Here is a 25,914-nt window from a genome sequence, read left to right as displayed (position 1 = left end):
CCACCCAACTGGCATTTTCAGATTTACACACTCTGGGGAGCATTTTAGAAAAGCTCCATTTTCAGGGGAGGAAAACACTGTTTTAGTGTGGACAGAGGATCAAAACGAAGAGAAAAAGCTTTGGTTACGGATTTATCTGGTCTAGTGTGGACATAGCATAACTTTCTCCTTGCTCCATTCAATGACAATAAGGACAATGAATATATAGATTTCACTCTCTTAATTCCAGTGTCCGCAAGATTGTCTTGATCAGCAAGCCATGCTTCCTTCAGCTCAACTTGCGTTCCAGTCCCAAAATCTACCCTGTTCCTTGGTTCTCACTCACTCTTCCTCACTCCCTTCACTAACTCAGTCTCAGAGGTCCAACAGCACTCATTCCTGCCTACCATCCAGTTTAACTTCCTGCACTATGTCCACCACCATCCCCTAACACAGGTTCCACATCCCCTTTGAAATCCACCACCAGTACTCCCTCAAAATAATACTCGACTCATCTGACATTGCAAATTGTCCCCTCCCCTCAGCTTTATTGATCACAGTTCTTCAACGTATTGTAAGCTCCCAATTCATACCTAACCTTTTTGCAAACTAATGTTTCAGCCTCTTTGAATAGATTTATGATATTGCCACATTATGAAAATGGATCATGTTGGGAGGAAAAGCACAACAGCTGAAATTCTCTATGTTTGTAACCTCACTATACCATCTCTACAGCCTTTGATATGGCTCATCGTACCACCCTCACTAAAATCTCTTTTCCACTTCTTGGTTGAATGGAAGCGACTCACCAAGTTCTAATTTTTCCCTAGAATAACTCCTAATGACATCCCATTAAGCCAATGCTAGCTTCCGAAGCAAAACCATTGCCATGCTCACTTGCTCTGTGAACGATTCTCTTGCACTTTCCAATTCTCCTATCTACTCTTGGGATAATTAACAGTTGCAAATTAACCTTCCAATCAGCATACTTTTGGGATACGAGGGGAAAATGATTGCACTGGAAAAATGTGCAGACCCCACACAGTTAGCACCGGAGGTCAGGGCTGAACTAGAACTGTGAGATAGCAGCCATAACCACTTTGCTTTCCATTGCTGCAATGACTTTTGTGCCCCTGCACCATTAATTATGTAGTTCCTTAAGAATTCATCCTCCACTTTTTAAAAAAAAAATCCTCTTCACTGGCAATCATTTGAACACATTCTACTCTATTACCTCTCTTGACCCCAGATGGGCTGTCAGATCTGCTCATTTATCAACCTACAGTGGATGAGTATCAAAATTTTACTCTCATGAAACAGAATTACCTTCGATATGAGATGCACTAAATGGTGTTGCAATGGCAGGGTCACAGATTTTAATCAGAAGTTATGCTATGAAAGCAATACTATGATTAACACAAATCTTTGAAAATTTCAAACAAATACAGGCAGAATTTTAGATTTCACCTGTAACACACCATGCCACTTTACAGGCTATAGAATTAAAAGCAATCCATGACAGACTGCTCTGATAGAGATATACAAGGGCACAATGCAAGAATATAGACAAAACACCTCAATATTTTAGGAACAGCAAGGTTCAGAACAGTAAATATGAACTTGAAAGGAAGTCAGATTATTTGTAGCATGTATTAAAGAGTAAACTACTCAATCCAACATGACATTGGTCTTTGCAAATTGGAACATGATTGCACAGGTTAGGCACTCTTTTGATGCTCGACCCAAGATAGCACTCAACAGGTTCAAGCCACAGTACATAATTATCTATTTAAATGTTTATTTTCCTTTTATATCATCTCAATGTGTACTTAAGAATGTATAATTGTAGTTTTATACATATAAAAAAATGGAAAAGGTTATGTGTGTGAAAAAAGTACATGATATTTGTGAATTCCTTATCCAAATAAAAATAAAATTTAAAAAAATCAACAGGTTCAAGCCTTAAGCTTCCATCTTTCAATCAGCCAAACCACAGATATATCATTTGTACCCTCTGCAGCTGAACACCAGTACTACCTCACTAGCACTTATACTCTAGTACTTTATCTACATTACGTCACCAGAATATTCAACTTTGTAAATTGGATCTGTATTCTAGCACATATCTGACCTTCACATATCAGAGCTTTCCTTAAATATGATCAATACAAACACCAATCCCATTGCACATTGACCAGGGAAACATTCCCCTCAACCTTCAAAACCTGAAGTCAAGATGAAAGTCCTGCAATCTTATGGGGACACTCACACTCAATGTCAATAACTGTAAAGCCTCAGAGAGTTGCAACTGCCAATTATCCAAATGAAATCCTGCACATTGACCCATGTTGGACAGCTTGTCATAGACTGATATGAACCAGAATTTCCTATGCCTTTGCAATCAAATCCTCTTCAGTTAAGAATGAGGCAGACATGAGTTTGCAGACATGAGATTACAGCCATCCAGCTAGGAGCACATCACCTGACAGTCCTCTTTGTTCTTTTACATGGAATCTAAAGGACATCTACCACAAAGGCAAAATGCAGATGAAAATCATTGTATGGTTTGCCTGAACTTTTACCAAAGGAAAACAAAAACTCCGCAAAACATACCAGTTATTATATCACCTGAAAGCATCAGATGAACAACATACTTGAAGGTTCAATGCTCCATATACACACATTTCCAAATATGGTCTCTGGACAGCACTCAAAATTCAGGACTCTAATATTATTTCCCATCAACAATCCCGTTGATACAATCCCCATGAATTTAGCCAAGAATTAAGTTGTTTTATTCAAATTCAGATTTATCAAGTAATAAATTCTCAGATTTCAAAACTAAACAGTTACACATTTTTGAACATTTAAAAAACCTTACCAAACACACGATAAGTCTGAAATTCCCATATATTAGCACTATCTAAATTACATTCACTTAAAATTTATAAACCTGCTGGATTTCTTTTCTTTTCCATATTACCGGTGACGTGGTAATTCTACTAGGAAAAAAAACAGGGAGGGGTTCAGGGCTGTGGCTTGCATCTTCAGGGAAAACATAAGGTTTAAAAATATGTCTGCTTGTGTTTTTTTAAGCACATTAAAATAAATCATTCTTTACTAGTATCTTCTATTTTTAAAAACTGTTAAGTTTAAAAAATCTGCATTGAATTTCTAGTCTCAGGATATTAAAACCATGAAGCCTATATTTTAATACAGATTTAGAGACCTCTGATTGGAATGAAAGGAGTTAAATCTTTCAGTTTCCTATGCAAGTCTAACATGGAAGGTTGTCCTTAAAACTACTTCCTCTCTCACCACCCCCACCCTAACCCCGCCCCTCACCTCACCACATTTACAAGTGAAAAAAGGGATTACATGGGGGGGGGGGAGATATATATTTTAGACAATATAGAAAAGAAAAAGAAAAATCTGAAACAGACAAGAAAGATTTACTTCAAAGGTTGATACTTCTGTCAATAATAAAACACTAAATCTATGTCTTATTATTGAATAAAGAAACTGCCTAAAAGGCAAGTAAAACAAAAGGTGACATTAGACAACCTTTCAAATACAAAAATAGCTTTATACCAAGGGTAGAAATATAGTCTTGCCATCCTCAGACCACGGTGGTTTGTTCCTGTCATTCCTGAGGTCTGCAAGTAATTAGTGAAGTGTCTAGAGAGTTGGACTTACCCCTTGCCCAGGTTCCGCCGGCTCTGTTTTGATTCTTATAGCTGGCATTCCTTCAAGCATTAGCATACTGCTGTACTCCACATCGCCAGTGCCTACAGAGCTCTGCAGAAAGAGAGAGAGACAGAGAGAGAATGGGGGAGGGGTGAGAAGCAGACCATCGGAACAGTTTTATTCCCCGAACTCTCAAACAGCTTCTTCCACCCAGACAAAAGATGAAACTAGCAAGTTAAAATGGAAAACGAAATGAGAAGAATACCTTTACTTGTTAAAATCACGGCACACACACTGACACACAACCCATACTGATTTTTTTTAAAAAACAGCTCCCAATCCAAGGTGTCGACTGCTGAAGGCTTACAGGCTCCACCCTCCTTTAGGGTGGAGTGCAGGCAGTTAATTTACTACTCCAGGGCAGAAGAGGTCCAGCTGTTACGCAGATTGCTGGGAAGAGCTGCCTCCCTGCCCTGAGCAAACAGAACACTGGTGCTCCAACAGAGTAGAAATAAAGAGAGGCCTCATTCCCTCAAGCAGTCTTGTTCACAAGCAATAAGGGATGAATACATAGCATGGCTCCGACTGCCACTCTCCTGCCCCACCCCTTTTCCAGAAAAGGATGTGTACATTTCAGTTCTCTAAATCTGTCAACAAGATACTTGAAAAATATTGTCATCACTTTGGTTGACACCCATAGCCGGTAAAACAAATGGGTCCAAACTCAAGTGACTTAACACTTATAATCTGTTCATTTAACATCATAAATAAATGTCTCTTTCATAGTAGATATCTTAGTATAAACACAAGAGATTCTGCAGATGCTAGAAATCCTGAGCGACACACAAAATGCTGGAGGAACTCAGATCAGGAAGCATCTATGGAAATGAACAGTCAACATTGCAGGTTGAGAATTTCTATCAGGTCCGGAAAGGGAGAAGAAGCCAGAAGGTGGGGGAGGGGAAAGTAGTATTAGATTAGGTATTAGATTCAACTTTATTGTCATTGTGCCGAGTACAGATACAAAGCCAATGAAATGCAGTTAGCATCTAACCAGAAATGCAAAGAATAGTGTTATTTACAAAATAACTGAATAAAAAGTGCTGCAGCACACAAATATAAAAGTACTGAGACAGTACAATATGGGTGCAATACTGCTTAGCGCTGTGATGTGAGGTTCAGCAGGGTCACAGCCTCAGGGAAGAAGCCCTTCTTGTGCCTGTTGGTGCGGGAGCAGAGGCTCCTGTAGTGCCTACCGGATGGGAGGAGAGTAAAAAGTCCATGGTTAGGGTGAGATGCATCCTTGATAATGTTTTTCACCCTGCCCAGGCAGCATTTATGGTAGATGTTCTCAATGGTGGGCAATTGGGTGCCGATAATCCGCTGAGCAGTTTTCACCACATGCTGGAGTGCTTTGCAGTCCGATACGGGACCACCACATTGAGATGCAGTTGGTGAGTATACTCTCAATGAGTATAGTCCGTCAGTATCCTGGGACAGAGGTGAGCCTTCTTGATGCTCCGCAGGAAATAAAGGCACGGTTGCGCCTTTTTCCATCAGGATGGAGGAGTTCAGGGACCAGGTGAGATCCTCGGAAATGTGGACACCCAGGAATTTGAAGCTTGATACATGCTCCACTACAGCTCCGTTGATGTAGATGGGGACGTGAGTGTGTCTCCTAGCATGCCTTAAGTCCATAATGATTAAGGGCCAGGTTGCTGTCGGCACACCACGCGGCCAGGTGCTGGACCTCATCCCTGTAGGCAGTCTCATCATCCCCTCTGATCAGGCCAACCACCATGGTGTCGTCTGCGAACTTGATTCTGGAGTTAGAACCATGTACAGGAACGCAGTCATAGGTGAACAGGGAGTACAGAAGAGGGCTCAGCACACAGCCTTGAGGCACACCAGTGCTCAGGGTGAGAGTGGAGAGGAGAGGTTGTCTAACTTAACTGATTGGGGTCTGTTAGTCAGGAAGTCCAAGGTCCAATTGCAGAATGAGCTGATACCAAGCTGGCGAAGTTTGGCGATCGGCTTGGAGGGGATCACAGTATTGAATGCCAAACTAAAGTCAATGAACAGCATTCTGACGTAAGAGTTGGGGCTGTCCAGGTGGGTCAGGGCAGAGTGAAGTGCCATGGAGATGGCGTCCTCTGTTGACCTGTTGGTGCGATAGGCAAATTGATGGGGGCTCAGGGTAGTGGGCAGACAGAATTTCAGATATGATAGAACCAGTCTCTCAAAGCACTTGGGGGTGAGTGCAACTGGGCGGAAGTCATTCAGGCCCGTGGCAGTGGAATGCTTCATCACTGGCACGATGGTGGTGATCTTGAAGCTTGTGGGGACAACTGCCTGGGCCAGGGACAGATTGAAAATATCCGTGAAGACGACTCTCAGCACACGGCTAGCTATTCCATCCGGACCAGCTGCCTTTCATACATTCACCCTGCTCAGGGTGGGGCAAACATCGGAGGTGGAAAGTGAGAGAGGCAGTTCACCAGGTGGGAGATTCGCTTTGAGGGTGACCTCCTTGTTCTCTCGGTCAAAGCCAGTGTATAAGTAATTGAGCTCATCAGGGAGGGAAGCAGAGCTGGAAGGGGACGCAGTACTAGGTGGTTTGAAGTCTGTAATGACCTGTATGCCATGCCACATGTGCCGGGGGTCCGAGGAGTTGAAATGCTCCTCGATTCTCTGTTTGTATATGTGTTTAGCCTGAGAGATTCCCCTCCTCAGGTTGGCCCTGGCTGAGCTGTAAGCCTCCCGGTCTCCAGACCTGAAGGCTGAATCTCTGGCTTTGAGCAGGAGGCGAGCCTCTGTTCATCCATGGTTTCTGATTGGGGAACACTTTTATTTGTTTTTGTGGTGTCACTCCATCTACACACTTGTTGATGTGCTCAAGGACAGAGTTGGTATATAAATCAATGTTAATCTGAGCGTCTGTGGTGGCATGGGCAGTAAACGCACTCCAGTCTGTGTGCTGGAATTGGTGCTGAAGAGCAGAATCAGCACCCTCCAGCCAGATCTTAATAGTCTTCATTGTGGGTTTCACACGTTTAATGACCAGGCTATACTTGGGAAGCAGAAACAATGAAAGATGGTTGGACTGTCCCAGGTGAGGGAGGGTAGTGCCTTTGTAAGCATCAGCCACATTTGTGTAGACATGATCTAAGGTTTTATTTCTCCTTGTGATGCATGATACATTTTCGTAAAATCCTGGAAGCACAGTACGTAGGTTACAATGATTAAAGTCCCCAGCGACAATAAAGGCTCCGTCTGGATGCAATGTCTGCAGCTTGCTAATAGCGGCACTGAGGTCTTTCATGGCTACTTTAGCATTAGCAAGCACAAGCTAGAAGGTGATTGGCGAAGTCAGGTGGGGGGATGAAACAAGTAGCTGGGAGGTGATAAACAGAAAAGGTTAAGGCTGGAGAAGGAGGAATCTGACAAAAGAGTGGTACACACGACAAAGGGAGGGGGGACAGCATGCAGGAGAAGATAAGAGGTGGGGGGGCAGAGTGGGGAACTGAAACTAGGGGGAAGGGGAGAAAAAAATAGGTTAGAAAAATCAATGTTCATGCCATCAGGTTGGAAGCTACCCATAAGGAATACAAGATCTTGCTCCAACCTGAGAGGCCCAACGGGTCAGAATAGGAACTGGAATGGGGGGGGGGGGGGGGGGTGGAATTAAACTAGGAAATCCTGCTGTACGCAGATGGAGCGAAGGTGCTCAAAGTGGTCCCCCAATCCACATCGGTGGGAGAAATCCCTGCAGAAAGCAGAGAGTGGGCTGGAGGCAAGGTTGTGTTTAGTGTTAGGGTCCCACTGAAGATGGCAGACTGGAGAATCATGTACTGGATGGGGACACTCACAGGCAAAGACAAGAGGAACTATATCCCTGCTAAGGCAGCTGGAAGGTGGGCGAGGACAGATATTCAAGAAATGGAGGCGAGGCAGATGAGGGCAGCAGCAATGACTTCTTCCCCCTTCCGTTCCAGTCCTGAAGGGTCTCAGCCCGAAACATCAACAGCTTATGCATTTCCATAGATGATGCCGGACCAGAGTTCCTCTAGCACTTGTGTGCATTGCTCTTAGTGTCTTTTTTTTTAAAAAAAAAGATATACAAGAGGTGATTAAGTTCATGGCCTAAGGTAGAAGGAATCAATTTTTAAAAACCTAGCACATATAGTCCCCTCCTACATTTACACACTTAGTCCAGCGGTCATAGAGCATACGGATCTTGCACCTCCAGAAAGTGCCCACAGCAGGGGTGATTGATAAGTTCATGGCCTAAGGTAGAAGGAGATGAGTTATTAACTTCAACCCTTCTGCATAATCATTGAGTTGAACTGCATGTGCATGTAACGAGATCTGTATAACTCATCCCCTTCTACCTTAGGCCATGAACTTATCAATCACCCATGCTGTGGACACTTTCTGGACGTCCAAGATCCGTATGCTCCACGACCGCGGAATTAAGTGTGTAAATGTAGGAGGGGGCTATGTTGAAAAATAAATCTGCTTGGTTTTCTAAAATTGACTCCTTCTACCTTTGGCCATGAACTTATCAATCACCCCGTGTATGACAAAAGCTGCTATGCAGGTTGACTCTGGTTAAAAAGGTATATGGTGCATTGGCCTTCATCAATTGTGGGATTGAGTTCAGGGGCCAACAGGTAACGTTGCAGCTCTAGGACCCTGCTCAGACCCCACTTAGAGTACTGTGCTCAGTTCTGGTCACCCCACTACAGGAAGGACGTGGAAACCATAGAAAGGGTGCAGAGGAGACTTACAAGGATGTTGCCTGGATTGGGGAGCATGCCTTATGAAAACAGGTCGAGTAAACTCAGCCTTTTCTCCTTGGAGTGACGGAGTATGAGAGGTGACCTGATAGACATGTACAGGATGATGAGAGGCACTGATCGTGTGGCTAGTCAGAGGCTTTTTCCCCCAGGGCTGAAATGGCTAACACGAGAGGGCACAGTTTCATAGTTTTAAGGTGCTTAGAAATAGGTACAGAGGAGATGTCAGGGGCAATTTGTTTCTTTTTTTAAAAACTCAGAGAGAGTGGTGAGTGCGTGAATTGGGCTGCCGGCAACAGTGGTGGAAGCAGATACAACAGGGTCTTTTAATAGACTCCTGGATATGTACATTGACCTTAGAAAAATAGAGGGCTATGGGTAACCCTAGATAATTTCTAAAGTAAGGATATGTTCGGCACAGCTTTTTGGGCCGAAGGACCTGTATTGTGCTGTAGGCTTTTTATGTTCTAAAATTAAGCAGTTGACAGTATTTGAATACATGTGTTACCTTGCCACTTGCAAAATGCATATGACACAAACAGAGCAAGCATATGACACAAAAAGACCAAGCATATCTTCCTGGGAATTTTCAATGATGAATCATATACATCATTGGATATACATTGATGGTAGATGAAGATAAATTTCAGGAGGAAATCCCAATGCAGTTTCTGAAATTTAACTCTGTGCTTTACTGCTGGAGATTTTCCCTCCACAATGCAAACTCAGACAAAGCAGTTGGCAAGAAAACTCATTAAGTAATGGCAAATCTTTATTTGATTGTTCAATGCCACATTGAATAAGGACCTAGAAGCATAATCATAAAAATCCAACTATAAAAGTAATTTCTTCTCAAATTATTCATTTGACGTAAAAATACAATGCAAGCAGCAGCACAAGACAAATATACCTTCAAGCTAACAAGGAGGGTTTCCTCCGGGTGCTCCGGTTTCTTCCCACAGTCCAAAGATGTACCAGTTGGTAGATTAATCGTAAATTGTACCATGATTAGGCTAGGATTAAATTGGAGGATTTCTGGGTGATACAGCTCGAAGGGACTATTCTGCACTGTACCCCAATAAATAAATAGTGTGGGGCAATCCAGCTGTTAGGAAGATTTTGTGCTGGAAACACAGCAAGTCAGGAAGCAACTGCAGAAAAAGAATCAGTTAATGTTTCAGATCTTTGAGTTCAGGTTGTGTATTCAAATCTTAGCATGCAAGAATTTTCCTCTGGTCAGCAGGTCGATGGCAGTGGAGAACATCCTCAGTGGTTCCCTCTGGTGACCTTTTCACAAAGCTGAAGTATGGGGTCTGGGGTCAACACATACTCTGTTGATGTAATACACAACCATTTCTGCAATGCATGTAATCTGTGTAAAAGACTAACCACCTTGTAATTTCCTGTCCAACGTAGTAACTCCCACTTTTTATCTAACAACTACTGCAAACTATTTTTCTGGACCTGTTGCCAAGGTTAGGAAGTTGACTGAACAACTACTGAAATGCTTGAACTTTTAAGACCACTGCACAGCTGGTTATCATATAGACCAGGATTACTCAATTCTTGCTAGTTATTTAACAACTAGCAGTCACAACTAAGCCTTCACCCAAAGATAAAGGTATTAATGAAGGATCAAATTTGGGTGTGATGCAAGGATTTCTTCTCGTATCCATTTCCTACCATTTTGTGTACATCATTCTGGTTTTGTGCACGTTCAGAACAGAGACTAATTACAAGATGCAAAGCACACACTATAACAAATCCAGACATCCCACCTCTCCCAAAAGTTCGGGGAGTCTCCCGCAAATTAATAGTGGCTCTCTGATGCCCGCAAATTATATACAATGTCTCGGAAATTGATTTTTTTGAGAGCAAGCGTGAGAGAACGCGCGAGAGAGAGCGAGAGAGCAAACGCAAGAGCAAGAAAGCAAGCGAGAGAGTGAGGGCGCGAGAGCGAGAAAGCAAGCACGAGAGAGCGAGCGTGAGAGCGACCACGAGAGTGAGAGAGTGCGTATGAGAGCAAGCACGAAAAAGCAAGCGCGAGAGCAACCACGAGCGAGAGAGCGCACGCGCACCATAGAGAGCAAGAGTGAGAGAGTTCCAAAAAAAATATAGAAAACGTACGTCACCCCAGACTACACTAAAGTGTACCCCTGCCTAATAGGGGTCAAAAATAATGACAGTGTTGCTCGCTGCACTGTTTGCAACAGTGACTTTTCTATTGCCCATGGTGGGTCAAGACTGTAAAAGACGTGTTGAGGTGAGTTTAACAGGTGTCATTCGTTCATTAGCATAGCTAATGTTAGTTAAACTAGCAGGCTAGCTGCTAAGGAGCTACTCTATTGCAGACATCCCACCTCTCCCAGAAGTCTCCCGCAAATTGACGGTGCTACCTCCCTGAAATGAGTTTTTGTAGGGTGGGATGTCTGCAAATCATATGCAGACACAGACCCTTCTGACAATCATCCTGATGCAAACCATCATATCCTAGCATTTTTGCCTGTAGCCTAATATGTTTTGCTAGTTCATGTGCTCGTTCAGATACATCCTCAATGTTGCGAGAGCCACTGTGTGCTCTGCATGTTTGTCATCTGCTAGGTTTCTATTACCAGAATCTTAACAGGTCACATCAAACATAATGGTTGAGAAACTCAGGCTGTTTCATCCTTCTGCTCAGAGGTAATTTAAGATCCTTTGAAGATTTATTTATTGAGATACAGTGCAGAATTGGCCTTTCCCTCTCTTCAAGCCATGCAACCAAGCAATAATCTGATTTAATCCGAGCTTCATCACAGGACAATTTACAATGCCCAAGTAACCTACCAACTGGTACGTCTTTGGACTGTGGGAGGAAACCAGAGCACCTGGAAGAAACCCACACGGTCATGGAGAGAACAGGCAGCAGTGGGAATTGAATCCGAGTTGCCTGTACTGTAAAGCATTGTGCCAACCACCATGTTAACGTGCCACCCCAAGTAGATTCTCTACTGTAAAAATAAATTCAAGGCAGAACACTTTTCCCACCCGTGAGGCATGAGGATCTTGAAGATAAAAGATTATTCAGAACCATTTTCCTCACAAATCCTGATTCAGATCTGACGTGTAGTTTCAAAAATGAGAAGATTCATCCACATGACACCCTCCATTGCTGAACTGTCCAATGATAACTACAGTGGAGACTGATATGAAATAAAACTGGCACTAGGCATCAAGAGTGCAGGTAGAGGTAACGGAACTAAACTCCAGAAGTTAGTGACTCGAGGAAAAATGGAGAAAATAAAGAAACTTGTTTAGATAATGGGAATTAAAGACAAAATACTGAAAACATTGAGCTCTGACAGCACCTGCAGAGAGAGAAGCAGTTTTCAGACAAAAACCTTCCTTCAAAACTTGAGTACATCCAGATAACGTGATGTTTTACTTCGGATTTCCAGCATCTGCAGTTTTTTTGTATTTTAGACTGGTGGTTCTTCACTGGACTGACAGTTGAGGCAACTCCATTGCTGTTTACGTTAGGAACACTGTGCACAGGAGGCACTGATTTCAGCTGCTCTGTGCACTAGCTGCATTGGCCCAGCGCAGTTAAGTTGTCAATGTACGCTGCAGAGGTCACTTCCTTAGTAAGGCTGTTGCATAGAAACCATGAAGTATGCTCATGCAGCTTCCAGTTACACTCTGGAATGGCTGCAGAATGAAACTTCTGCATCACCTGTGACTCACTACAGTGCATTTCTATTTACAGCATAAATTGTGGCTTACTGCATGCACATGGATGCCTCTCAAATCAACGTTCAGGATGCTACTGAATAAAATACCAATTCACAGTTGCACGAATTTCAAAAACCCCTTCAGCTTCAGCCAGAGATTAATATGAACTCTGTACATGTCTAAAGCAGTCATCAGTTATTTCTTGTCATGTAAAGTGGGAGTGTGCAACCTTCACTCTATATTCACTTAAGCAGGGACGAGCATTCAGCTGCAGAGTTCCAGTTATCTGGGGAGTGTCTGTTTATCTCCCTAAAGCTGCAGAAACGCTGTTGAAGTGCATGGTTTATCTGAGGTTTTTGCAGCTCTCGAAGTCAGTGAACCAGAAAGCCCTTGGGGAAATTTCACCAGCACCCTCACCATCTTCAGCAGTCTTTTTAAACCTCGATGCACTTTTGACATTTCACTTTGTCAAAATGAAGTTGTTATCCCAGCTGAGCCCATATATTCCTATTGAGTCAATACAGGTAAATGGGACTGGTTAAGATAGATATCATGGTCAGCATAAATTGGATCAAAAGAGCCTGTTTCCATGCTGTACAACTATGACTCTAAAACTACCATTTGTGAATGCTGCTTTTGTAAATTCTAATTTCCACACGCAAGGTAGACGCGAATATCAAAATCAAAACAAAAATACTCAGGTCAGTTGGTGCTTATTGAGGAACATTAACATTTTAGATTAGTCCTTTCATCACTACTTGTTGACAAAGAAGGTCCATGACTAAAATCAAGTCTATTTTTTTCAACAATTCTTTTTTTCACTTTCAAGTCTGGTGACTTTTTTTTTTAAAAAACTCAAATGCAAGGTATGCAAGGTGACAGCGCAGCGGAATACACCAAAAGAAAAATTTAAGTTGTTTATTCTGACCAAAGAAAATTAAACAGCCTATATACTAATAGTTGAGTGTGCACACCGTAAATGCAAAACCAGTGTGCAGATAATGACATCACACTATAGAAGCACATTATTTCACGCATTCTATAAATATTATAGTAAATGTCTGCTAAGCACCAACGTCACAGGGTACTGTGCACTAACAAATGCTGTGGAATTATAGTGGCAGCTATATTGAACACAAGTTTGACATATTCATTGAATGATTTTTTTTTTCCCCCCTGGGCATTCACCCAGATTTTTTCAGTTACCATTATTCCACCGAGTTACGATTCCAAAATGCAAGAGCGTTAATTCAGCAAGAAGGCAAACACCATCTGCTCACCTACAAAACTGTTCAACTGTCTGGATTGAGTTTTGTGAAGCATGACATTTTTTTCCTGGTATAACAGTGTGCACCGGGAGGTACGTCATCCAAAGACTGCCTCCGTTTTCCAGGGGCATTCTGAATTCTTAATTTAGGAAGGTTTGGATGCAATTGTTGCACAGATCCAGAATATTCACTTTTTTAAAAATATAAATAAATTTGATGGATACTAGTTCGCCCACAGGACAACATTTATTGATCAACTCTTTAAATGGAACCGACTGGTTTGCTAGACCATTTCATAAGCAGGTACATATAGAACATGTTCAAGGCAATAGATTTCCTTTCCTAAAAGACATTAGTGAAAACTGATGGGCTTTTGGGACAGTCTGTTAGCTTGGTGGTCATCATGAATCTTTTATTCCAATTTAGTATTTTTATTTCATTAATTAAATTGAAATGCTTCAGTTGGCTTTGTGGATTTTTGAACTTGTGTCCCCAGATCTCTAGGCCAAATTTCTAGATTACTAGTCCAAAAAGAATGTTACCGCGCCCTCCGAACAATATCACAAAGCAGTTTTCTTGGTAGTATGCTGGGAAAATCGCAAATTAACCAAGAGATCATATTGAAGTCACAATTGCTTTTATTTTCACTAAACGTACAGTATTAAGTTATACCCTCAAGACACCCACAATTAGTTATGGCATATATAGCATATGATTTTAGACCATCTGAAGTAAATCTCTCAACTTATTATTTCACAGAGTGAAGACATTCAAAAACACTTCCCTACAAAAAAAAAAAAAAAAAAAATTGGCTCTAAGCACTGATGCAACTTTTGGCAGTGCAAGCTTCCACACACATCCATAATCAGACATTCAGTTTACAATGAACATCTGCAGAAATACATATTCATCCAAGACAATGGGATATCTACCATGCCCTTCAAACTAATGCCATGCATCATGTCCACTAAAAATACCAAAGACATTATCTGAAAAACCACAACCTCTAATATTGCAGTGACTAAACACAAATTGTATACTTAGGCCCCTAGATTGTCAACCAATTCATTGATTTAAAGAAGAGGGAGGGCTATCACAAACCAAAATGAAGCCAGCAAAATGAATCCACAAAGCAAGCATCTTTTTGACATAATAAACAAGCTCCCGTGGATTTAGATAAAGTAACAACAGCCACAATATGTGAGAATACAAAATCTATATAATACCAGTTAACTTAAGGTATTCCTGTCTTAGGGATCTAAAACAATGAACAGAGAAAATATATCCCTATGGCATTCGTTCATTAACAAGACAGAGTTCAGATGTAACCAATAAAATTCTACAAATGTGTCAGAGCTCAGGTGTGATTTTTTTCCCTCCAACATGGACCCACTATGCATTTTGACTTGTTTCCATTTGGAAACAACTTCTCCACCCAATACCAGATAAATCTGCTTCAAAACTTGTTACCAGATAATCACTACCTTTCCCCCAAAGAAACCCACTTAAACAATAAAAGTTTGCAAACATAACAATTATAGATAGTTTGGCTGCTGAAAGTCCAAGATACATCAAAAAGACTTGGCACCAAGTCATTCATAATCAAAATTAAAACATTTTGAACTTCCAGTTGCATAGGAGTCTATTGGTGCAGATACTGACCAACATCTAGCAAGACAATTTCAGATTCAATTTCTGATTTGTGCAGAGTTAGTCACCTTCAATTGTTATACTTTCATGCCATTAGTCAAGGGAAAAGTGAAATGTCGCATTCAAAATTATATCTGGTGCTTAAAAGTGAAAGGGAAGGAGAGGGGAAGAAAATATGAGACCTGATGCAACAGAAGATTATCCAAGTGGCAATAACCAACTTATTCTGAAAATATCCTTAAATAGCAACCCCTTAATTATTCAATCATTAAACTCAAATGACTAAATTGAATATGGTACTACTAAACAGTTTTGCAAAGCAGATTAGCAAACTTAAATTCACTGCAAGCTAAATTCTACAGTCAACAACAAGCATTAAGCACCAAACTCATCCTACTGGACAGCATTTTACCCCAAGATGTGCTTGAGTTCTGGACTACTTACAGGTGTCTCAAAACACTGGAAAGATATCATTAATGTTTTCTCCATAAAAATCACTGAAAGGATAAATAAATCAGAATTTCTGTCTTCTCCAAGACCAATATCCCCAGTACTGAGGCCACACCACTCAAGACACCCAAAATGATGACCACAGATCATCAAAGTTCTATTTTTTTAAAATTTTATTTTTATTTGGATGAGGTATTCACAAGTAATACACAAACATTTTATTACATATATAACGTTTTCCATTTTTTATGTGAGTAAATCTGTATTAATTTGTACATTCACAAGTGCACATTGAGATAATATAGAAAATAATTAGGCACTCAAATAGATGTTTATGTGCAATTGTAATTCCACTCTATTCAACTAAATAATGATAATAGTTATAAAAAGTATTAATAATAGTGGTTGAATACTAATTTCCATGTATCTCTTCTGGTCCAAAATCTCCCCAGATCTTTTCTTTACTTGTGTTAATTCCACATTTTCCAAATAAAAGAACAGTAAACATTCCAGCCAAGGGTGCTTACTTTAATACTATTACTATTTTGGTGAGACAAACAGAATAAACCATTAGGAGAGTCATCTAAAGTCTGCTCACTCAGGGGTTATAAATTCAATCCACTTATTCCAAATTTGATAAATTTTTTCCTTTTGAATTCTCAGAGAGTAGGTCATCTTTTCCATTTTAAATATTTCCAAAATGATTTCATGCCAATCTTCTAATGTAGGTGATGTTGGATTAAAACCACTTTCTGATGATTGATTTCTTCCTTGCCGCTAAAAGGGCCTTTCTTCTGTTCCAAAAACAATACATGCCCCAAGTAGAGAGTCTCAAAGTTCAGAGGTACCTGAGTTTTAAATACCTTAACTAATGTACAGTGAATACCTTCCCAATATAAGCTTAATTTAGGGCAATCTCAAAAATTATGGAAATGATTTGCCTCCTTGGAGCCACACCTTCTCCAACATGCAACGTCTGTGTCTTTATATTTTTCCTGGTATGGGGTCTTGAAGTATCTTATAATATTTTTCCAACAATGTTCTCTCCAAATCAAAGAGTTAGTCAAAGACCACTGGAAGCTGCATATTTTCCCCCCAAGCCTCCTCTGAAAGTACCAACCCCGCTTCTTTCACTTCTCTTTAATATACAATGTGTTTTCATTTTTGGAATGAGAGAGGGCATTATATAATCGAGAAATTGATTTACTTGGTATTGAACTGTAAACCAAATTCAGAATCTTGAAAAGTTCTAATTCTGCTGTTGATAAGTCTGTATATCTACAACTCTGGTTAACATAATGTCATACTTGAAGATACCTAAAAAAGTCATTGTGATCTAGGCCATGATTGTCCTGCAGGGATTGAAAACTTTGTCATACACTTTTAAGTGTGAATGAGAGATAGGTTGTACAACCTTTCTTTATCCACAGTTCAAATCTTTTATCTCCTCTGCTGGGAAGAAATTTGGTATCATAAGCACACCATCTGAAAAGTTTCAACATGTTATTGATTCCACATGAATTAGCAGATCATCAAAATTCATTTCCATAGATGCTGCCTGACCTGTTGAGTTCCTCCAGCATTTTGTGTTTTTGCTTTGGACCTCCAGCATCTGCAGGTTCTCTCCTGTTTATTGCCAGTCATTTTTTTTTTGTTATTCGCTGGTGATGGACAATTAGGATGTCTGTTGTTTTCCAATCAGCTACTTGGGTTAAACTCTGTTGGATTTTTTTTTTTTAAACAAGCGAAAAGAAGCAACATTGCAGTGGGAAGATGAAGACTACTGAAAGCAATGAGTTCTTTCAATGCCAGTTAGATACAATAGTAAGGTCAGTACATTATTCCCTGCTTCCATCCAGTAGGAAGGAAATCACTGAAACAACTTTTGAAACAAAACTAATAATGACCCCATTAAACAGCTTAGTGTTACTAACAAGAGAATAAATTTCTCATCAAGTGTGAATACCTAATAATATGGTGGATGTAAATCTGAGGTGAGACAGTTGTGGGAGGTTATATTTTCACCAGGCAAGGTTTGCTCAAAGTTTTGAAGTGAAAATTCTGAACGTAAAAATTACCACAAAGATATGACAACAAGTAGTAAGGCTGGCTGTCTCAACTGTATGCATATCTAGTAGTCTTGGTGTATGACTATCAAAAATGTGATTCAAGATCGAATGAATGAATTATAACATGCAAGTTTAATTTGTGGATGATGCAAGAATGGGAATATATGATAAGTGGATAGACAAATGCATCACAAGTAAAGCACTTCCATTCTGTGCAGCTCAATGAGAGGTAGAGAAGCTGTCCTTGTCAGAAGCTGCACTGAGGCACTGAAAGAGCGAAATTTCATGTCTTTCCTCCTTTGGTAAGTCCGTACAGTTTGGAAAACTGAAGATATGACAGTCATTTATACCTGGCACAGGGAATCATAGGTGGTCTCTTTCAGAAATTTTGGCCAGAAGGAATGCTTGTTTAAAGAGAAACAAACCTGAACTGGACAGGCAAAAGCAGAGGAGGCCTGCCACAGGAAAGATCATGACTAGAGCCCTCCTCATCCACTTCCTTCAAGGGCCCAGAAAGCTGCTTCCGAAATTATAACTGTGGATTCCATCATCAAGAGGCACCATGATCTTGATCTTCACTTTGAAATCATTTCAAGAGAATTCCAGAGAACTGCCCAATTGTGGGGTACATAGGAGTATCCTTCTTGAATCCGGCCACCTTCAAAAATTTGTCTCCATCGTATGTCTACTGTCAAAGGGCATGATTCTAACCTACATATCTAATCATTATACAGATTGGGCAAGAAATGCCATGCCATCGCTGCAGCATGTTTCTTAAAGTTTACAATATGATGCTGCTACCCTTCTCCAAGAGTTTGCTGGAGCACAGAACAACATACAAGACCAAATGAGAAACTGTTCAAATTTTGTCACCATTCTTGTAACAGTTAACACCCATGTAAGGTTCACTTTCACACCGGAGATCAGGCCCATTAAATATTCACAGCCCCAGGTTCATAGCCCTGCTCTATCCTCCTAACCATCAACAATAAATGTCTAATAAGACCCTCATAAATGCAGGTCACTCTGTGTACTGAGCTCTGTGAAGGGAGATGCTGATGATGGAATTCATTGTGCAACCAGTGCATCAGAATGAGCTGCAGAATATTTATGGCGTCCCGGGCGGTAGTTATCTTTGCTTTTCTGTGCAGCAGGTACCTAAAGCTCTGGTGAGAAGCCAAACACTGAACCAAATTCTCCAACTCACTGGCAGGAAAGGAATCATCAGAATCAGGTTTATTGTCACCGGCATGTGTCATGAAATTTGTTAACTTAGCAGCAGCAGTTCAATGCCAGACACAATATAGAAGAGGGCAAATAATAATAATAATAATAATAAGTAAATCAATCACAGTAAACACATTGAATAGATTAAAAATCATGCAAAAAACAGATAATATATATTAAAAAAGTGAGGTAGTGTTCATGGGTTCAATGTCCCTTTAGGAATCAGATGACAGAGGGGAAGAAGCTGTTCCTGAACCACTGAGTGTGTGCTTTCAGGCTTCTGTATCTCCTACCTGATGGTAACAGTGAGAAAAGGGCATGCCCTGGGTGCTGGGGGTCCTTAATAATGGATGCGCCTTTCTGAGATACCGTTCCTTGAAGATGTCCTGGGTACTTTGTAGGCTAGTGCCCAAGATGGAGCCGACTAAATTTACAACCCTCTGCAGCTTCTTTGGCAGGATCTCCTACACAACCCCTGCGTTCAGTTCCATGGGGCAGGCCTAGTAGATTGTATGTTGATCACCAGTATTAGCAAAGGGACACTCTTCTCCAAGCTTCAATATGGCAAGATATTATGAAAGGTCAAAGTTAATGATTCAAGGATGTTCTGTAAACTTTGAAAATATGTTCATGGTCTTCTCCCGCTGTAAGCCATCCACTTCTAGGTTTGATATGTTGTGCATTCAGAGATGTTCTTCTGCACGCCACTGTTGTAACACGTAGTTATTTGAGTTTCTGTTGCCTTCCTGTCAGCTTGAACTAGTTTGGCCATTGTTCTCTAATCTCTCTCAATAACAAGGCGTTTACTGGATGTTGTTTGTTTCTCGCACAATTCTCTGTAAACTCTTGAAATTATTGTGCGTGAAAATCCCAAGAGATCAGCAATCTGGTTCTAACAATAATTCTATGGTCAGTCCCTTAGATCACATTTCTTCCATACACTAATGTTTAGTTTGAACAACTAGACATTTTGACCATGTCTGCATGCTTTTATGCATTGAGTTGCTGCCATATGATTGGCTGATTAGATATTTGCAACAATGAGCAAGTGTACCTAAAAGTGTGGAGAGTTACTGAGAACCTTGCTGCTTCACAAGCAGGCAGAAGTTTCTAGGAAACGACAGGAGAGTATTAATAATACTCACATTCCCTTAACTGATGGGGCTAAAAGGGAGCATCAACTGACAGCAGATAGACAAAGTTTGTGGTTAGTGAGGTGGTGCAGGCTTGCCTGCATATAAACATAATTTCTATGAGCTCCCAAAGCATACTGAAGTTTCTCAATAAGCTCTCTTTCTCTACTTTGGTCTAAAGGAAAGGGATAGATGCCAAAATAAGAAGTTGGGGGAGGGAAAGGGAAGGAGGATAGCTGCAAGGTAATGGGTGAAGACACGTGGGTGGGAAAGTACAAGGGTTTGAGAAGGAGAGTGGGCCATAGGAGAAAGGGAAGGAAGATGAGACCCAAGGGAAGTAAAAGCAGGTGAAAAGATAAACGGGGAATGAAAGGGGAAGGAGGAAATTAGCTTACCGGAAGAACTCGACATTATGCCATCAGATTGGGGCTACCCAGAAAGTATTGCTCCCCCACCGAGAGTGGCCTCATTGTGGCACAAGAGATAACTAATTATAGTAGAAAACAGTGTATAAATATAAACAACAGCTATGGAGATGCAATCAACAGCAGATACTGGAATCTGGAGGAACAAACTCCTGTAGCAACTCAATAGGTCAGGCAGCATCTGTGGAGGTTAATGGACAGTGGAGCTTTCTTGCCAAGACCATGTGGTCTGAACTGTTGTCATGTTGGCAATTCAATCGTTGACAATGAGCAAGAGATTATAAAGTCTGATCCGAGAAAAGATTTGTCTCCAAGGTTAAAGACGTCATGGTTAACCATTAAGACTCAGATTCCATAATTCCAAATGCCCATTGAACTCTCCAACTTCAGTAAAAACATGCACTAAAGGTGACCAAGTATCAGTCAACCTTCCCCACACACACACTCAAACCCACTGCAAGCAATAGACAAAAAGCACCCTAAGCCAGGGTTGAGCAGCCTAAACCAAATTAAATTCACTTAGCAAGCTTCCACAGCTATAAGTGACTGCAGCAAGTAACCAATGTCAGGCCAGAATTTTACAATGCGTGGGATGAAAACAGACTGGCAATCATCCAAGATTTATGTGCAACAAGGTTTATCCTCCCATCCCTCAAAAATAATTGTAAAACCATAGAATTTTACTTCTAAGCAGCCTGCCAAGGCCTTTTTCTCTTTTAAAAAAAAACCCTCGAATTAGTCCTTTTAATGACTGGTACAAGTCCACAATGCACCATCTTCAAATCAAATTCCAATATCTGGACATCCAGTTAAAGTTAGTGATATTGAATCAGGAAGGTTTCGTTTGTCAAAAGGGTACCTCGAGAGTCTAATTTCTCTCTACCAATTCTCAGTTGAAGTGTGAAATGGGCAGTTGAGAATTTCTCCTCTGGTTTTCCACCCAGTTCTTGATTTGAGGGAGTCATTCCACTTTTGAAGACTGACTCACATCAATCTGCATGCACAAACATGCCACCAATCATTCTTCATGTGCACATGTGCAAGTTGAGACAAGGGGCGCCAGCAGATTATTTAACTATAGACTAAGAGAAACCCGGGGGGGGGGGGGGTGGAGCGAAGAAAGAGAAACGAGACTCGAGCTAGCTCCAGCTTTTTACTGGAGAAACCAGTCACAATGGCCATCACTGTATGTCCTAATGAGGCAATCTCTCCATTTCAACACTTTTTTAACCATTAGAAGGGAATTTTATATTGATAATTTTACATGGCATATATGGATAAATAATAAACAATGAAATTCCATTAGGACTGGTGATGACTTCAATACTGTTTTGAACCGTCTAGCTAGCAGGTATTGAAGGAGGCCACCATAAACTGAGAAGACAGGCATTGAGGAATATGCCTCATATGTCACCAGCTAATACAAAATAATCTGCAGATGCTGGGGTCAAAGCAATACTCACAACACACTGAAGGAACTCAGCAGGTTAGGCAGCATCCGTGGAAAAGATCGGTCGACGTTTCGGGCCGGAACCCTACGTCAGGACTGCAGAGGGAAGGGACAGAGGCCCTATAAAGAAGGTGGGGGGAGGGTGGGAAGAAGGCTGGCAGGTTCCAGGTGAAAAACCAGTAAGGGGAAAGACAAAGGGGTGGGGGAGGGGAAGCAGGGAGGTGATAGGCAGGAAAGGTGGAGGAGGAATAGGGGAAAACACAATGGGTAGTAGGAGGAGGCAGAACCATGAGGGAGGTGATAGGCATCTGGGGGAGGGGGCAGAGTGACATAGGGATAGGGGAAGGGAGGGGGAGAGAATTACCGGAAGTTGGAGAATTCTATGTTCATACCAAGGGGCTGGAGACTACCCAGATGGTATACGAGGTGTTGCTCCTCCAACCTGAGTTTAGCCTCATCATGGCAGTAGAGGAGGCCATGTACGGACATATCTAAATGGGAATGTGAAGCAGAGTTGAAGTGGGTGACTACTGGGAGATCCTGTCTGTTTTGGCAGACAGAGCGGAGGTGCTCGACGAAGCGGTCCCCCAATCTGCGTCGGGTTTCACCAATGTAGAGGAGGCAACCGTCGCCTACGTCTCCGAGCCTACTTCTTTGGCAAGGATTCCCCTCCCCCTACTGAGGACACCTTCTCCTGTCTTCAACCCTCCTCCTCCTGGACACCCCGCCCGGGCCTTCTACCTGCACTCGATCTTTTTATCTCCAACTGTCGCCGAGACATCAACCATCTCAACTTCACCACTCCTCTCTCCTGTTCCAACCTCACTCCCTCTGAACGCACTGCCCTCCACTCTCTCCACACTAATCCCAACCTCACCATCAAACCTGCTGATGAAGGTGGTGCTGTAGTAGTCTGGTGGATGGACCTCTACCTCACTGGGGCCAAACAGCAGCTCTCTGACACCTCTTACTTACCCCTGGAACAGGACCCCACCGAAAAACATCAAACCATTGTCTCCCGTACCATCACCACCCTTATCAACTCCGGAAACCTTCCATCCTCAGCCACTAAACTCATAATTCCCACACCCCGTGCCACAAGATCCACAAGCCTGACTGTCCTGGTACACCCATAGTTTCTGCCTGCTCCTGTCCCACCGAACTTGTATATGCCTACCTGGACTCCATTTTGTCACCCATAGTTCAGTCCCTCCGCACCTACATCCGGGATACATCCCATGCCCTCCACCTCTTCAATAACTTGCAGTTCCCTGGTCCCAACTGCTTCATTTTCACTATGGATGTCCAATCCCTATACAGTTCCATTCCCCATCAAGAAGGCCTCAAAGCCCTCCGCTACTTTCTGGATAATAGACCTCACCAGTTCCCCACCACCACTACCCTCCTCCGGTTGGTGGAACTGGTTCTCACACTCAATAACTTCCCTTTTGGCTCTTCCCACTTTCTTCAGACCAAGGGTGTAGCTATGGGAACTTGCATGGGCCCCAGCTATGCCTGCCTCTTCGTTGGCTATGTGGAACAGTCTGTGCTCCAAACCTATTCTGGTACTGCTCCCCAACTTTTCCTTCCGTACATTGACGACTACATTGGTGCTGCTTCCTGCACCCATGCTGAGCTCGTCAATTTCATCGACTTTACCTCAAACTTCCACCCAGCCCTCAAATTCACTCGGTCTATCTCGGATACTTCTCTCCCCTTTCTCGATCTCTCGGTCTCCATCTCTAGAGACAGACTGTCCACTGACATCTTCTACAAGCCCACTGACTCTCGTAACTACCTCAACTATACCTCTTCCCGCCCCACCACATGCAAAGATGCCATTCTCTATTCCCAGTTCCTCCGTCTCCGCTGCATCTGCTCCGAGGATGAGGTTTTCCGTTCCAGGACATCTCAAATGTTCTCTTTCTTTAAGGATCGTGGTTTCCCTTCTGCTGTCATCAATTATAGCCTCACCCGCATCTCCTCCATTTCCCACACTTCGGCTCTCACCCCATCCTCCCACCACCACAACAGGGACGGAGTTCCCCTTGTTCTGACCTACCACCCCACCAGCCTCCGGATCCAGCACATTATCCTCCACAACTTCCGCCACCTTCAACAGGACCCCACCACTAAGCACATCTTTCCCTCTCCACTCCTCTCTGCTTACCGCAGGGATCTGTCCCTCCCCACGGATCTCCCACCTGGCACTTATCCCTGTAAGCACAAGTGCTACACCTGTCCCTACACCTCCTCTCTTGCCACCATTCAGGGACCCAAACAGTCCTTCCAAGTGAGGCAACACTTCACTTCTGAGTCTGTTGGGGTCATCTATTGCATCCGGTGCTCTCGGTGCGGCCTCCTCTACATCGGTGAAACCCGACGCAGATTGGGGGACCGCTTCGTTGAACACCTCCACTCCGCCCGCCGAAACAGACAGGATCTTCCAGTAGCCACCCACTTCAACTCTGCTTCCGACTCCCATTCAGATATGTCCATACATGGCCTCCTGAAGCTAAACTCAGGTTGGAGGAGCAACACCTCATATACCGTCTAGGTAGTCTCCAGCCCCTTGGTATGAACATAGAATTCTCCAACTTCCGGTAATTCCCTCCCCCTCCCTTCCTCTATCCCTATGTCGCTCTGCCCCAGATGCCTATTACCTCCCTCATGGTTCTGCCTCCTTCTACTACCCATTGTGTTTTCCCCTATTCTTTCTTCACCTTTCCTGCCTATCGCCTCCCTGCCTCCCCTCCCCCACCCCTTTATCTTTCCCCTTACTGGTTTTTCACCTGGAACCTATCAGCCTTCTCCTTCCCACCCTCCCGCCACCTTCTTTATAGGGCCTCTGCCCCTTCCCTCTACAGTCCTGATGAAGGGTTCCGGCCCGAAACATTGACCGATCTTTTCCACGGATGCTGCCCAACCTGCTGAGTTCCTCCAGCGTGTTGTGAGTGTTGATGTCACCAACTGTATCTGTAGGTGTATAGAAAATGCTGGCACCTCAAGAATGGTGACCTCATGGACTGACTAGAAGGCCTGGCTGAACACAGAGGTGCACTCCCCAGTAAAAGCCTGGAATACTGCCTTCAAGTCTAGAGACAGAACAGTTCTCAGAGCAGCCAGAAGAAACCTAATTTTAGGCATCAAAAGGGCAAAGACTGCTTACGCACAGAGAAAAAAAAATTCAGGAGCACCTGTCCGATAACAATACCTGCCATACGTGGCTGGGCATCAAGGGGATTACTGAATACACAAGGAAAAACAGCACTGACTGTACCAGTGAACCTCCCTCCCTGCCACTCTGAACAACTTTTATGCATGCTTCATTATATGCAACACAATGCCGGCCATTAAAGTAACACCCCCTACTAGGTGAGCTGCTGTCTGTAGCAGCAGCAGACATGAGAAGGACTCTACCGAGTCAGCCTCATAAGGCTGCCAGGCCAGACCACATCATAGGCTGAGTACTCAGGGAGTGTGCCCACCAGCTCACAAATGTCTTCATAAATAGCTTCAATGTTTCACACATCCAGGCTGCTATCCCCTCGTGCTTCAAATACACCATCATCCCTGTACCAAACAACTTAGCACCTTCAGAACTAAACAACTACTGCCCAGTGGCACTGATGCCGTCATGAAGTGCTCTGAATGGCTGATAATGGCATATATCAAACTATTCCTACCACACTGGAATATGCTTTCTGACAGAACAGCTCTACAACAGATACCATAGCATCTGTCGTGCACCTGGCTCTGACACACCTTAAGATAAGGACATTTATATCAGAACGCTGTTTCTGAATTTCAGTTTGGCATTCAACACTATTGTCTTGCAGAACTTGGTGAACAACTTCTATTCTTCTGTCTGAACACACCACTGTGCAACTGGCATTGGACTTCCTAACCAATAGACCTCAGACAGTCAGAACACACAACTGCTCCTCCCTCCCCATCATCCTTTATACAGGTGCACCACCCCCCTCTCCACAAGGCTGTGTGTTGAGCCCACTACTGTATCCTTTGCTCACATATGACTGCATGGCCAAACATCTGAGTAATCATA

The 25,914-nt window shown here is 42.5% G+C and overlaps 1 protein-coding gene across 10 annotated transcripts in view; it reads right to left on the bottom strand.

Annotated features, from left to right (window-relative positions):
• Positions 1-25,914, bottom strand: part of LOC140204174 (Krueppel-like factor 8) — a 196,504-nt gene that overhangs the window by 112,350 nt on the left and 58,240 nt on the right. For 5 of the 10 annotated variants that reach the window (XR_011887546.1, XR_011887547.1, XM_072270629.1 and 2 more), the window contains exon 3: positions 3,676-3,777. The exons of 2 other annotated variants lie outside the window; for them this stretch is intronic. Coding sequence is in view for 4 of the 8 variants with exons in the window: in XM_072270629.1 (XP_072126730.1) it covers positions 3,676-3,777 (102 nt within the window). In the remaining 4 variants the exon portion in view is untranslated. Of the gene's footprint in view, positions 1-2,932; positions 2,979-3,675; positions 3,778-3,931; positions 4,095-25,914 lie in introns of those variants that run through there. 3 more of the 10 variants (XM_072270637.1, XM_072270634.1, XM_072270633.1) reach the window with 3 other exon arrangements.

This window comes from Mobula birostris, chromosome 10, assembly GCF_030028105.1.
Source record: "Mobula birostris isolate sMobBir1 chromosome 10, sMobBir1.hap1, whole genome shotgun sequence".
Taxonomy (NCBI): Eukaryota; Metazoa; Chordata; class Chondrichthyes; order Myliobatiformes; family Myliobatidae; genus Mobula; species Mobula birostris.
Note: the sequence above shows the minus strand (reverse complement) of the source record. Positions and strands in the feature narration are given on the sequence as shown.